This window comes from Mustela nivalis (genome assembly GCF_964662115.1).
Source record: "Mustela nivalis genome assembly, chromosome: 12".
NCBI classification, from domain to species: domain Eukaryota; kingdom Metazoa; phylum Chordata; class Mammalia; order Carnivora; family Mustelidae; genus Mustela; species Mustela nivalis.
In genome coordinates, this window is record NC_139031.1 from 5,663,101 (window position 1) to 5,676,099 (window position 12,999).

Sequence of the window (12,999 nt, forward strand, 5' to 3'; positions counted from 1 at the left end):
AGGAGGCTGTGAGCCGGGCATGGACGCCGGACAGAGGGCGGCAGGGAGGACAGCAGGCCTGGCAGCGGAGGAAGTGGGAGGTTCTGGATGGGGTAGAGGGAGCAGGGGCGCAGACAGCGGTCACCGCAAACACAGGCACCCGGGGGGCGGGCAGGCAGCCCAGGGCGGTGCGTGGCTCAATGGGCATGAACAGAAACGAGATGCTTCGAGTCGAGGCAGGCTGGGGCTGGGGAAGTGCCATGCGCAGCAGCGGCCGTCAGCAGAAAGGGGTGGTCGGCAGGGACGAGGAGGGGGCACGAGGCAGGCACAGCGGGGACAGGGGTGGGCAGACCGGGCAGCGGTGTGCTGGGCAGGCGGAGGCGAGAATGAATGGACGAGGCCTGGGGGCACGGGCTCTGTCTGGACGGGGCTCCTCAGCGCCTGGCAGGGCCTGCCGGGCCAGCCGGACCCAGGACCAGGCCGAGAGCCAAGCCCTGCTGCTCGGAGAGAGGCGCGCGCGGACTGACGCGGAAGCACCGAGCGATCTCCTGCGAAGCCGCACGGGCAGCTGCCCCGCCTGCGCCTGACCCAGGGCTCCCAGAAGGGCCCGGCCGAGTCCCAGCCGGAAGCTGAGAGTGTGGGGCAGGCACTGGGTCTCAGGGGCCGGGCCTGGACAGCCAGCAGACTGGGGGAGCCCAGGGGTCGAGGGGCTGGGCCTCTAGCTGCGCAAGGGATGTGGGTCCCACGTGGGAGGTCTAAGAGGGGAGAGGACGAGCCCATACGGGGGCCCGAGGCCGGGCAGTGGGGTGCAGGCTAGGCCGCAGGAGCCAAGACCCAGGGGAAGTCATCTAGGCCCTCAGCGGAGCCGCCGTAACAGCAGGCAGGAAGCTAAGGTCAGGGAGAAGGAGCGGGATGTGGACAAGGAGCTCTGAGCCCCAGTTCTAGCTCTGCCAGCTAACCCTCCGTGTAGCCTCGGGCAAAGCCGTGGGGGCCTGATCCCCAACTGTGGAATCGAGGGTGCCGGGGGCATCAGAGCAGACGTGTCTGAACTTGCCTCCAACTGGGGCCAACAAGCCCCCCGAGCTGGAGGGGGTGGGGGGTAGTGTGCGGCAGAGACAGGAGGGCCTGTGTGTGTTGGCCGCAGGCGGCCCCCTGAAGGCTCAGAGAAACCGTCTAGAAGAGTCTGGATGTGCAGGAGGGCACGGGGAAGGAGCCTAGAGAAGCGGCGTGTGTCTGTGTGGATGGCGTCTTGCTGACTCGGGCTGCTGCGGCCCCGCATCCGTGGCTCTGGCCTGCGCCCTCCCGGTGGGGGGCTGGGGGCCGGGCCCTGCCTCGCCAGTGCCGGCGGCCGGGCCGGTGGGAGGGCGGCGCGCAGGGCACATACCGTGAAGATGTTGGAGCGCCGCTTGGACTGCTTGCGGACGGGTGTGGGGGTGGAGGAGGCCGCCACGGTCTCGATGCGCAGCTCCCGCTGGCTGACGCTGGGGGTGGAGGGGACTGAGGAGGAGTAGTCGCTGAAGGCGCTGCCGCCGCCATTCGTGGCCTGAGGACAGAGAGGGCTGCTGAGGGCTGCTGAGGGGCGGCGGGCCCGGGGCCGGGTGGCAGGCGGGAGCTGGGGGCCCCTGTGCTGGGGGGACCTGGCCTGGGGCTCGCGGGGCAGGAGAGGAGGCCGGCGTGAGCCAGCCCCCGCGGTCCGGGGCTGCCTGGCTAGGGTCCCCGCAGGCGTGCTTCCATGAGCCGAAGGGTCAGGGTAAGTGCCAGGGGCAGGGGAGCCCTGCCTCACGGTTGGGGCGGGGGACGGTGTCGGGCATGAGGGAGCAGGTCCCCTTGGATGAGCCCCCAAGTCTGTGACACGGGCCGAAGATGTGGGAGGTCAGGGTTGGGCGCAGGGTGCCCAGGGAGGCTGCCCCTTGGCCACAGAGCCACAGGGCAGGGCCCGCAGGCCATCACGCCCGACCTCTGCTGGCTGCCGCGCAGAAAGACCCAGCGCTCTCCCTTCCTTGCAGGTGGGGACGCTCCCAGGGAACCCCCTGCTGTCTCCCGAAGCACGAAGGAAGGGCCTCTGGAAAGGCAACCAGGCCGCCATCAGAAAGCCGGGGGGCCGGGGGCCCTCGAGACTCCAGCTCTCGACAGAAAGAGAGCGGAGACGGTCGGCTGGACTGCTGAAGCCAGCGCACCTGTGCCCACGGCGGGGCTTTCTGCGGAGCAGGGGACGGACTGCAGAAGTTCCAGAAGGAAGCACCAGCCCAAATGCCGAGGGCCCCAAATTAACCAAGCAGGAAGTGGGCCGGCATCCCCAGCGGAGACACAGGAGGAACGCCAGCGGGACGTGGCTCAAAACACGGCTCACACCCCACACGGCACAAAGGCCTCTGGTCCCTAGGGGGACCCGTGCTGCCCTTGTAACTGCAGGGCCCCCTGGTGAGAAGGGAGCAGGCCTGGGAGAGCCCCTCAGTGCCCCCCAAGTGTGGTTCCACGGGGAGCGGCTCCCGAGCTAGCCTCCGGGGCTCCGGGGCAAGACAGGCGGCAGCAGGGACGGGGACAAGCGGGAGGCTGTCACTCTGGGGCACAGGGGAGGCCGGGCCAGTCGTGCAGGCAACGGGGAGCTCAAGCCAGCGCTTTCACACTAATCACAAGGCGGGAGACCACACAGGGGACAAGGGGAGGGGCGGGGGGTGTATGGGACACACAGGCAGACAGACAGGATGACGGGGGCCAAGGGAGGATGCGCGTGGGAGGCAGGGAGGCTGGCCGCACCTGGTTGATGTGCACGGCCGGGATGGAGGCGGCGGATACTGCCGAGTGGCTGGGGGAGTTGGGCAGTGACTTGCAGGGCCCGATGGCCAGCTGCTGCTTCTTCCGCAAGGCCACTACCTTCTGGGCCACTGCAGGGGACAGCAGAGTCAGTTACCCCTCTGGGGAAAAGGGAGAAGCCCAGCTTAGAGCTGCCCCCCGGGGCGCACAGCCCCACCGGCCACAGAGCCTCCTGGGCCCCTGCTCTGGGCGTGCCCCCCCGCAAGTCCCGCGCCCGCGTTACCATCCTGGAAGACACGCTCCACGTTGAGCCCATAGGTCGCGCACGTCTCATAGTAGGTGCAGCGCTTCAAGTCCGTGGAGAGCTTGCGGGCCCTGCTGTCATCGATAACCCGTGGGTTGGCGGCACTGATGGCGTCTGCGGGAGGTGGGAGGGGGGCCTTTACTCAGCCTGCTGAGAAGCGGTGCCACGGACGGGGACAGGCGGGCAGCACGGGCTCCGAGGGTGCCAGCGGACCACGCAGAGCGCGAGCATCCGGGCGTCCAGGCCTCGTTCCAGCTCGGCCTCCGACTGGGAGTGGAAACGAGCTAGCCGCTCCGTTTACGCATCCCCCAAGACGTGGACACGATCGTCACACAGGTGGGAGGCCCCAGCTGGGGAGGGTCCAGCACGCGGGGAGCAAGGAGGTGGTGCCCGCTCTGAGGCGACAGAGGAGGGGCTCAGAACCAAGCGATAATAGCAGGGGGCTTTCTCCCCTGGCCCCGCGGCCCCACGCACCTCCATCCCCCCATCCCCCGCCAGAACGGCCCAGCGGGCCCGCTCACCCTGCGTGCCCACCAACACCATGGGCACCTCGCTGGCGTTACGGAAGCTGCAGAGCCGCAGGAAGTAGTTGTACACCGTCTGGAAGCTGATTTCATCCTCCAGGCTGAACACGAACACCACCGCATCCACCCAGGCAGCAAACTAGGGGGACCGAGCAGAATTACTACCCACACCCATTCTTGGGCGGGCGCCGCACCCTTCTGCACACACACAGCTTTGCCCAGGCCCAACCAGTGGCCCAGGGCCAGGGCAGGAGCATCACCTGGAGCTCAGGGGGGCCTCCTTCATCTCGGATCAGCAGCAGGTAACTCTGGCCATCCACCACAATCTCCTTCTTAAACCGACCCCCTAGGACAGAGTGCACGGTCAGGCCCCAAGCCGGGGGGAGCCCACAGCTACCGACAGAGGAGACAGGAGGGACCGGACGGCTGAGGGGCTCCAGCCCCCGGGCACAGACGACAGCCAGGAGCCAGAGGGGGCAGAGCGGCCAGCCTCACAGCCCAGGCAAGCCTGTGACGCTCACCTTCCGGGGACTCCTCCTGGACATAGGTGCCTGTCAGATAGCGGTGCACCAGGGCCGACTTCCCGCTAGACAGGTTCCCCACAATGCCCTGCGAGAGAGGAAGGAGCGAGAGCAGTGGTCAGGGGCGAGAGAGAAGACACGGGGCAGGAAAGACGGAGGACCCTCGGAAGAAGGGCCAGAAGGAAGGACCAGAAGAGAAAGCAGAACAGAAGTGGGAGGCCGCAGAGAAAGGCCAAATCCAGAGAAGGCGGGGACTGGAAGCAGGGGAAGCATCGCCCGGACCCATTGCACTGGCCTGTGCCCACCCCGTCCCAGGGCGGCCTGGGGCCCCCCCAGATCTCACTCACCACTTTAAGCTCCGGAACCGAGCGGCTCAGGGTCCACTCCTGGCTGTTCACAAAGGAGTCTGCAGGAGAGAAGGCCCCCCATCAGGACTGGGGAGGCACGCACACCTGGACCACCCACCGCCAGCTGTCTCCTACACTGCCCCTCCCTGGGCCAAGGCCAGAACACAGCACCGTCCCAATGGGACCCCAGCCTTCACCCGGTTCTCTAAAGAGCAGTGGGAAAATCCTTCCAGAGACGATGCCGCACCGATGCTCCTCAGGGAGGACTCTGAGAGGCGTGGGCCCAGCCCTCCCAGCTGGGACCTGTGTCCCTCCTCTCCCTTCCGTTCCGACAAGGTGAGCGATTCCCACCCTGAGCCACACCTGGGCCTGGCCCAACCAGAGCCCCAGACCCCAGGCGAGAAGCCTCGCCAGTGGTTCTCGGCTCAGACCCAAGCTGGGCTGGGCACCTGGCAGCTGGGCAGGGGGGCCAGCCTCCCGCAGCAGCGAGTAGGAACAGCTCACCCTCGAAGGGTGGGGCCACCCACCACATTCCTAGGCGGGGGTGAAGAGGGAGGAGCCCTCACCTGGCCTCGTTCTGTGAGGCGCAGGGTGAATGGGGAGCTATCTGTGCTCCCCCGACTGGCCCTCCTCCCCAGACTCCTCCTCGGTGGGAGGCCACCACTTTCTTTCCCAGACAGCCACCTCCTGGGCTTGCCCGCATTCAGGTCCAGGCCCTTCTCTTCTCTACCCTGCCTCTGGCGGTGTCCTGGGGAAGGGAAGCCTCCAGCTCCCCAGAGCTCCCTGCAGCCCCTCAGCCAGACCCCTTTCCTTTCCTCTTTGCATTGTAACGGACATCCACCAGCCGCTCCGGGGGCCCTGACCCGCGCCAGCCTCTCGGCCCGCTTCCCCACCCCCGGCTGTCTCAAAGAGTAGCCACCACCATCGATCGGGTCCACAGGCAGTCCCTCTGCTTTCCGGCAGAGGCAGCTAGAGGTGAGGACTCAAGCCCACCTGGAAGCCAGAACACGTGCGCTCTCCCCCTCCCCGGCCCCCCCGGTGCCACGCGTGCCAGCAGGCAGGAAGGCGCCCTTCCGTGCTGGTCTCACATTCCACCATGCCAAGGGCCAGAGGCAGCACCCGGTGGCAGGGGACCCAGACTGGACGCACCTGCAAGTCCTCCCCGGCCACAGCCACCTTCTGGGACCCATGAGCCACCCAGAGCGCGCCGGGTCGCCGGTCTCCCTTGGTCCCCGCCCGCAGGGCACACCCACCTCTCCCAGGCGGGCTCGGTACGTTCTCACACCCGCGCTCAACAAGGGCCTCCAACCGGAGAGGGCTTCCCCGGCCGGGCTCCGCGCCTTACCGCTCTGCGCGCCCAGGAGCCCGGGGGCCGCGGCGGCGCGGCGGCTCCACAGCGGCTCGGCGGGCGCGGGCTCCCTCCGGCGGAAGCGGCTGGTGAGGAGTCTCCAGAGGCCGGCGGCGGTGCGGGGCCGGCCGGGCTCGGGCGCGGCGGCGCGCGGGGCCTCGGCGCCCAGCAGCAGGTCGCGGCGGCTGGGGAAGGCGCCCAGGGAGCCGGCGTCGCCGTCGCTGCGGGTGCGCGCCCGGGGCAGCAGCCCGGACTCGGCGCGCCGGATCTCCTGGCCGCGGCGCAGGCGGAAGCTGAAGCTCTTCCTCAGCGCGGACAGGCCGCGCCGGGGACTCGGGGTGCCCCCGCCGCCGCCGCCGCCGCCGCGCAGCACCTGCCAGCGCTGGCTGCTCCACAGCGAGGCGCCCCGCAAGAAGCCCGCGCTCCCCGCGCGGCCCAGCCCCGCGCCCGCGCCCTCGGCCGCCGCCAGCTCCAGGCGGTTCACCTCCAGGAACGTCATGCTGGTGGGCCTGGGCCGCGGCGTCTGGGCCCCCCGCGTGCGGCTGCGCCGGGCCGGCGCGGGGCTGGGCGCGGGGCTGGGCGCGGCCGAGCCGGGGAGCCCCGAGGGCGCGGGCCCGGGAGCCGGCGGGGGGCCGTCGGCGGGGCCGCGACGGCCCAGGCGCGGGCGCAGGAGGCCGAGCAGCAGGCTGCGGGCGCCGGAGGGCGGGGGCCCCGGGCCGCCCGAGCAGACGCTCCGCGGCCGCGCCGGCTGTTCTCGCGCGGCGCTCAGGGCGGCCTGCAGGGCGGCGGCGGCGCGGCCGGCCGGGGCGCCGTGCAGGTCCAGCGAGTCGCAGACGCTGAGGGCGCGGCGGCAGACGGCGGGCCGCTCCCGGCTGCAGCTGTCCCCCGGCGGCCAGCCCCGCTCCATGCTCAGGGCCCGGGGGCGAGGGCCAGGCCCATGGCGAGGGGCGCGGGGCGGGGCCCGGGCCGGGGCCGCGGCCGGGGCGCACGGACCTCCGGCCTCTGGGCACCTGGTGTCGGGCCCACGGAGTCCCTCAACGCTTCCACCTCGCAGCCGGCAAGCCCAGACCTGGAGAGGCCGGGAGCCGGCCCAGCAAGGAGAGGCGGCAAGCCTGGCCTGGAACACCCTGGAACGGCGGCGGGTGGCAGGGGAGTCAGCCTGCTGGGGCAGCCCCCGGAGCCCTCAGAAAACAGGAAATTCCAGCCCAGGGCTCCTCCTCGGATTGGGGCAAGTAGGTGAGGAGCTGTCATTAGCAGCCGGCCAAATAAATAACAGTCCTGAACACCACACACCGGGCCCTGTTTTGAATAGAAGTGGGCCACTTGCTCTTGCTCTAAAGGACCAAACAGGTGTTAACACCACAGGGCTGGCATTGCAGTAAACTCAAGTTAGGAGTCAGGAAGCAAGTCATATGCCCTCTCTGACCCTCAGTCTCCTTGTCTGTAAAATGGGGGGCCTTAGTTTCTGGCTAAGACACTCTGAGGTTGGGAAGCTCCAGAAGAGAGTTGCGGGATGCGGCGGGCAGCTCTTCTGTTAATGGCCGAGGTCATCTTCTCCCTTGGAGATGATAAAATTATCTGGATTCAGTGAAGTGTCCTGCCTAAGGGCAGTGGAAAGTCAAAAGGTAACCTTCAGTCCTGGACTGAAGAAGTCAGTTCTGGGAGAGTGACTCACTTTTGTGTCCCAGAGTCTCCAGTCTCCTGCTGCCTGGGTCTCCCCCTCCTGTTCAGAGGCGTCTGGAGGTCGGCTGGCCAAGGCGAAGTGCTGGCCCTCAGTGCTGGCCAGAGCCCGATCACCCTCTCCGAGCACAGACGCCTCTTCACTGAGTGTGGGCTGCACCAGAGGCTCATGCAGGGCTCACCCCAGGAAGGGGGCAGCAAGCTGGAGCTGCCCCGCTGTGCTTTCCACTGCATTCTAAACACCAGTCCTGTCCGAGGCCCTGCAGATGAGCTAGTCGACCATGGTCCTGAAGACCACGGGCGCACTGAGAGACGGACTGAGAAACGAGTTCAGGTCATGGCAAGGATGGGAGGGCCTACATGGGCTTCAAAGAAACACTACTCCCCAACTTCCTCCACCCCCCCAGCCCAATTCCCAGTGTCCATCTCAGCCTCAGAACTCCACCCTTCTGGGTAGAAGCAAACTACAAGATAAAAGTGGCACATTCCTGAGGGGGCTGGGGTGAGGGAATGCCTGAGGAAGGCAGGGCCTCTCCATCCTAGGTGCTCCCAAGAGCCCAGAGCTGGAAACTTTCAAGTCCCGGGCTGGATCTCCAAGGCCTGGAGAGCCCCTGGGGGTGGTTTCGTATTTTCCTGGGACTACTTATTAACAGTGATGAGGATGGCTTCTCCCTCCCCAGGATGCGTTTTCCCCACCTAATAGACGGTTCCACAGACGAGTCTTTCCCAGGATCCTTCAGGCGTGGGGATGAGAACACAGCCCTGGAGTCCTGCATCAGTTCCCCACGTTTAAGTCTCCCACACTCCATCTCCCTATCTGCCTATCTGTCTGTCTGCACTCTCTCTCACAGACACACAGGGAATTACCTCCCCCCCCAGAAGAACAGGGCTGCTCATTACGAACCCTCCCCACCCCAAACCAAGTGCAGGACAGCAGCTCTGTCCGGGGACGGAGGAGGGACAGGGACAAGGTGCCCAGCTGGGGACAGGCTGCTTCAGAACTCTGCTGGCTGTCTCAGCAGGAGAAGACCCCGATGGCCTACAAGGGGCAGAGGCCCCCAGATACACTCATATCTACTGTGGGAAGACAGGCGCCGGTGCCTCGTCCCCAAGACAGAAGAACATTTTACGTTCTCCGAGGCCATACCATTTCCCGGTGGCTCCCACGGCACCTGCGGAATCTAGTCCAGGCCAAGTGCTCAGTCTGGGTCAGTTCCCAAACCGGCAACAGCTTCCACTTCCTCCCCTGGCTGTCTCCCTCCTTCCCAGAAGCCTTTCCTGACCCACAGAAGCTAGCCAGAGAAGGACACCTGCTGACACAGAAATAACCCCGGGGCCATCGGGCCAGTGGAGGACCTTATGGAGAAGAGCGCAGGCACAAATCTCTCTCCCTTGTTGGCCTGTCTGCACGAGGTCTCTGTGTTCCGCCTGACAAGATTCTGCTCCAGAGAGCTCCACTCAACAGGGCCCGAAAGAAGTTAGGGCCATCCTAAAAAGCTTCAAGCCGGGATGCTGTAAACAGGACAGAAATTCCACGAGGCTAGCCCTCGCGGGAGTTCTCGGCCTGCTAAGGTCCTCAGACACACCAGGCCAGCCCTGCTGGTGAGGGCTGAGAAGCTCCACGGCCATTTCGGGGGGAATTAAGAATACGGTGTCCCAGTGTGTTCTCTGCGGGAGGACGGGGACAGACCCCCCTGGGAGCAGAGAGTACAGAAAAGGAGCTGGGAAGTCGGAAAAGAGCAAGAGCCGACTCTGGAGGTGTCCAGGGCCGGGTGGATTGGACCCACTGTGGGGACAGGCCCGGGCCTGGGGGTGGCAAGGGGACATGACTGACCCTGACTACCATGGAGCCGGGAAGGGAAAGACGTCTGTGAAGCTGTGCCATGGGGGGCACGGAAACCAAGCACTGTTTGTGAGTGAAGGGTGGCCCCCAGCCCCCACACCCCACACGACCTGGGACCTAGTCTCCGCTCAAATATTTGCCGGGGGTGACCCGCTGATAAGTGCTGAGGCGTGCCTGGCTGAGGCCACGTGCACCGCCCAGAGCCCGTGCACATCCTTCCCCGCAGCAGGGAAGGAGGCCGGAGGGCACACGTGGTGGTGTGGAGGGAGAGACCTGGGCTCCTTCCCGCCGCTCCCAGGGGTCCCAGAGCCTCACAGGCCGCCGGGCTCTCCGTGCCCACAAGGTGGCAGCAAAGCATCTTCTTCCTGAGGCCGAGGCGGGGCGGGAGGCGGGGAGGGAGGCGGGAGCAAGGTGGTGGGAAGGGGGGCGGGATGGAGAGCTGGAGCCTGGGCAGGTGGCCAGGGCCACACCCAGGACTGCCAGAGGGGGGGAGTCCGTGGAGGTGGGGGGGCACTCTAGGCTGCCGCCCCTCCCCCGCTCCCCCTCCCACTGTAATGGGAGCGGGAGACAGCACCGCCCACGAGACCACGAGACCACCACAGTGGTTCTCCCTCTGGGGAGGGAGGCCGACTCCTAAGAGATGGTCCCTGGCTGGGACGGTCAGCTAAGGAGGTAAATCACAGGCACAATGGTCTAGCAAAAAGCCCCAGTAGAGAGGCGGGGGGTGCTCTGGAGTGGAGAGAACCAGGTTCAAAGTCAGCCTCTGGCACCTACTAGCTGTGTGTCAGTCTACAGCCACTTTAACCTCACTGGGTCTCGGGGTTTAGCAAACCAGAAATCATCTCACCTTGCCCCTGAAGTTGCTACAAAAACCAGCGCCGTGACTGTGGAGGGCCCAACACCGAGCCTGGCACAAAGCGGGGGAACAGGAAAAGGAGCCGTTACCGGGGGACAGAGGGAGCAGTGACTCCTGTGAGACGCTGGAACAAATGAAACCAGCTTTCTTCAAGTCAGAAGCCTAGTGGGACATGCCGGCAGTCACACAGCAGCCCGGGCCTGGCCACTGCCAGTCCGCGTCTCTCCACCCCAAGACCGTGCTGGCAGACCTCAGACACCCCTGGGACCCCTTAGATCACGTCCTTCTCTGAAAATCTGCTGAAAGCTGTTCCAGACACAGTTGTGCCCCCCCATTTGTATTTTGAAGTCTTAACCCCCAGTCCTTTAGAAGGTGACTTTATTTGGAAATAGGGCGTTTGCTGAGATGAGGTCACGTCAGAGTAGGGTGGGTCCCTATTCCCCTATGACTGCTGCCCCCCTTTTAAAAGATTTTATTTGACAGAGAGAGAAAGAGAGCATGCACAGCAGGGAGCCCCGCTGCGGGGCTCCATCCCAGGACCCTGGCACCATGACCTGAGCCGAAGGCAGACGCTTCATGACTGAGCCACCCAGGCGCCCCTATGACTGCTGTCCTTATAGAAAGGGGCAATCTAGACAGACAGACCATGATGGAGAGCGCGGCGGAGGAAGACGGTGGTCCACAAGCCGAGGAGAGAGGCCTTCGCAGGAAAGGCGGCCGGGCCAGCCCACTCCTACCCGACTTGTGGCCTCCAGACCTGGAGAGAATGAGCGCTGCCCGGGAGCAGGGGGCGCAAGAGGGTGGGCTCCAGGGGCCAGGCAGGTGTGACTGCACAGAAGCGGCCTGGTCCCCGTGCCCTTCCGGGGCTGTTCAGGGGACCTGGGATTCCGCCCCCATCTCCCAAGGTCGGAGCACCAGAGAGCCCTCCTGTGGCTCCATCCCGCCCTCCCTGTGAAGAAGCAGAGAGGACCAAAGGGGCAAGCAGGGGTGGGGGACAAAGGGAGGAAACCAAGAGCGCCCTCTTCTGGGCAGTCCCCCAACCTGGAAACAGCCTTAGCACCCTCGCTGCTCCACACTAGTCTCCTCGGTTTTCTTTCTGGCCACAAGCTCTGTGCGAGGCTCAGGACTTCTGAACGGCCTCCTGAGCTCGTTCTCCCGTGGCACATCCTAAACCCCGAAGGGGGACCCGGACAGACACAGCTCCCTGCTCAGACCGAGGACCAGGAGCATGGGTCCTGTGCACGCTGTGCTCTGCCAAGGAGAGTTGGCTTTTCACCAGCGTCCGCACTCCTCCGACCTGCAGGGCCGGGGTGGGCACTTACCACGCTGCCTCGCTCGGGGCAGGATTCCAGACTCCGAATGTACCACACTGTGCATGCTCCCTAAAGGCTACCTGCCTTTCCATCCCAGTTCTGACATATATCCTACATTTCATGTGTCTTTAAAAGTGTTCTCTTAAAAAAAAAAAATTTTTTTTTTAGATTTTTTTTTTATAAAGATTTTATTTATTTGACAGAGAGAGATCACAGGTAGGTAGAGAGGCAGGCAGAGAGAGAGAGAGAGAGAGGGAAGCAGGCTCCCCGTTGAGCAGAGAGCCCGATGTGGGACCCGATCCCAGGACCCTGAGAATCATGACCTGAGCCGAAGGCAGCGGCTTAACCCACTGAGCCACCCAGGCGCCCCTTTTTTTTTTAGATTTTTAAAAAAACTGTTCTCTTCCTTCGAAACTGAGCCAAGAAGAGGGGATGGTGTCCGGGTGGCTCAGTCGTTAAGCATCTGCCTTCTTCTCAGGTCATGATCCCAGGGTTCTGGGATCGAGCCCCGCATCAGGCTCCCTGCTCAGCAGGGAACCTGCTTCTCCCTCTCCTACTCTCTCTGCATGTGTTCCCTTCCTCACTGTGTCTCTGTCAGATAAATTATAAAATCCTTAAAAAAAAAAAACAAAAAACTGAACCAAGGTCCAGGGTAAGTCCCATGAGCTAAAACTCTGCTTCTTCCTGTCCCATGGCTCCCAAAGGCAGTATGGTCGCTTGTCTGCTTTCACCTTATTTTTCCAAAAGTAAGACATCTTAATAAAGGAAAGGGGCACCAGGGTGGTGCTATTCACCAACTCTCAGTTTCAGCTCAGCTCTTGGGGTTGTGGAATCAAGCCCCCAATGAGCCCCGTGTGGGGCCCCGTGCACGGCCAGGAGTCTGCCTAAAGACTCTTTCCGTCTGCACACACCCCCCCCACTCCCACAATCTCTCCATAAATAAATCCTTTTTTTAAATTTTAAGTATTTTATTTATTTATTTGACAGAGAGAGACAGCAAGAGAGGGAACACAAGCGGGGGAGTGGGAGAAGGAGAAGCAAGCTGCCCGCTGAGCAGGGAACCTGATGCGGGGCTTGATCCCAGGACCCTGGAATCATGACCTGAACCAAAGGCAGAGTCTTAATCGACTGAGCCATCCAGATGTCCCCATAAATAAATCCTTAAATAAATAAATAAAAAGAAAGATTCCATAAAGTATAATAATCTCGCTAACTCTGCTCCGCGACAGAGGAGCTCTGGAAAGCGAGAGAAGTGGTGCCCAGTGGCTGAGAGCCGGGGACGCGGAGGCAAGCGCAGAGCCCCAGGAAAGCGGGATGAGGGCCAGTATGTGCTACGGCAGAGGGAAATAAAAGACTTGGGTAATGTGAGAGTCCAGTGAACAGAACAGACCAGAGAGTGTCTGAAGTCCCTTACAGATTTTCCAAGCACAGCGGCTAACTACTTCCTCAGGCTCTGCGCCATTGCCAAGGCCATACCTGCCACTCCTGGGGCTGGGGGGCTGCGGAGCTGGGGGCAGGGGGTCCCGCAAG

General features: G+C 64.1%; 1 protein-coding gene across 9 annotated transcripts in view; it reads right to left on the reverse strand.

Moving 5' to 3' along the window:
- AGAP3 (ArfGAP with GTPase domain, ankyrin repeat and PH domain 3) overlaps positions 1-12,999 on the reverse strand; it is a 54,344-nt gene that overhangs the window by 23,812 nt on the left and 17,533 nt on the right. For 4 of the 9 annotated variants that reach the window (XM_082693451.1, XM_082693452.1, XM_082693453.1 and 1 more), the window contains exons 2-8: positions 4,430-4,488; positions 4,083-4,170; positions 3,822-3,907; positions 3,559-3,700; positions 3,017-3,151; positions 2,737-2,864; positions 1,364-1,522 (exon numbers count right to left, since the gene is read on the reverse strand). In XM_082693451.1, the coding sequence (XP_082549577.1) occupies positions 1,364-1,522; positions 2,737-2,864; positions 3,017-3,151; positions 3,559-3,700; positions 3,822-3,907; positions 4,083-4,170; positions 4,430-4,488 (797 nt within the window). Of the gene's footprint in view, positions 1-1,363; positions 1,523-2,736; positions 2,865-3,016; positions 3,152-3,558; positions 3,701-3,821; positions 3,908-4,082; positions 4,171-4,429; positions 4,489-5,774; positions 6,738-12,999 lie in introns of those variants that run through there. The other 5 variants (XM_082693449.1, XM_082693448.1, XM_082693450.1 and 2 more) reach the window with 4 other exon arrangements.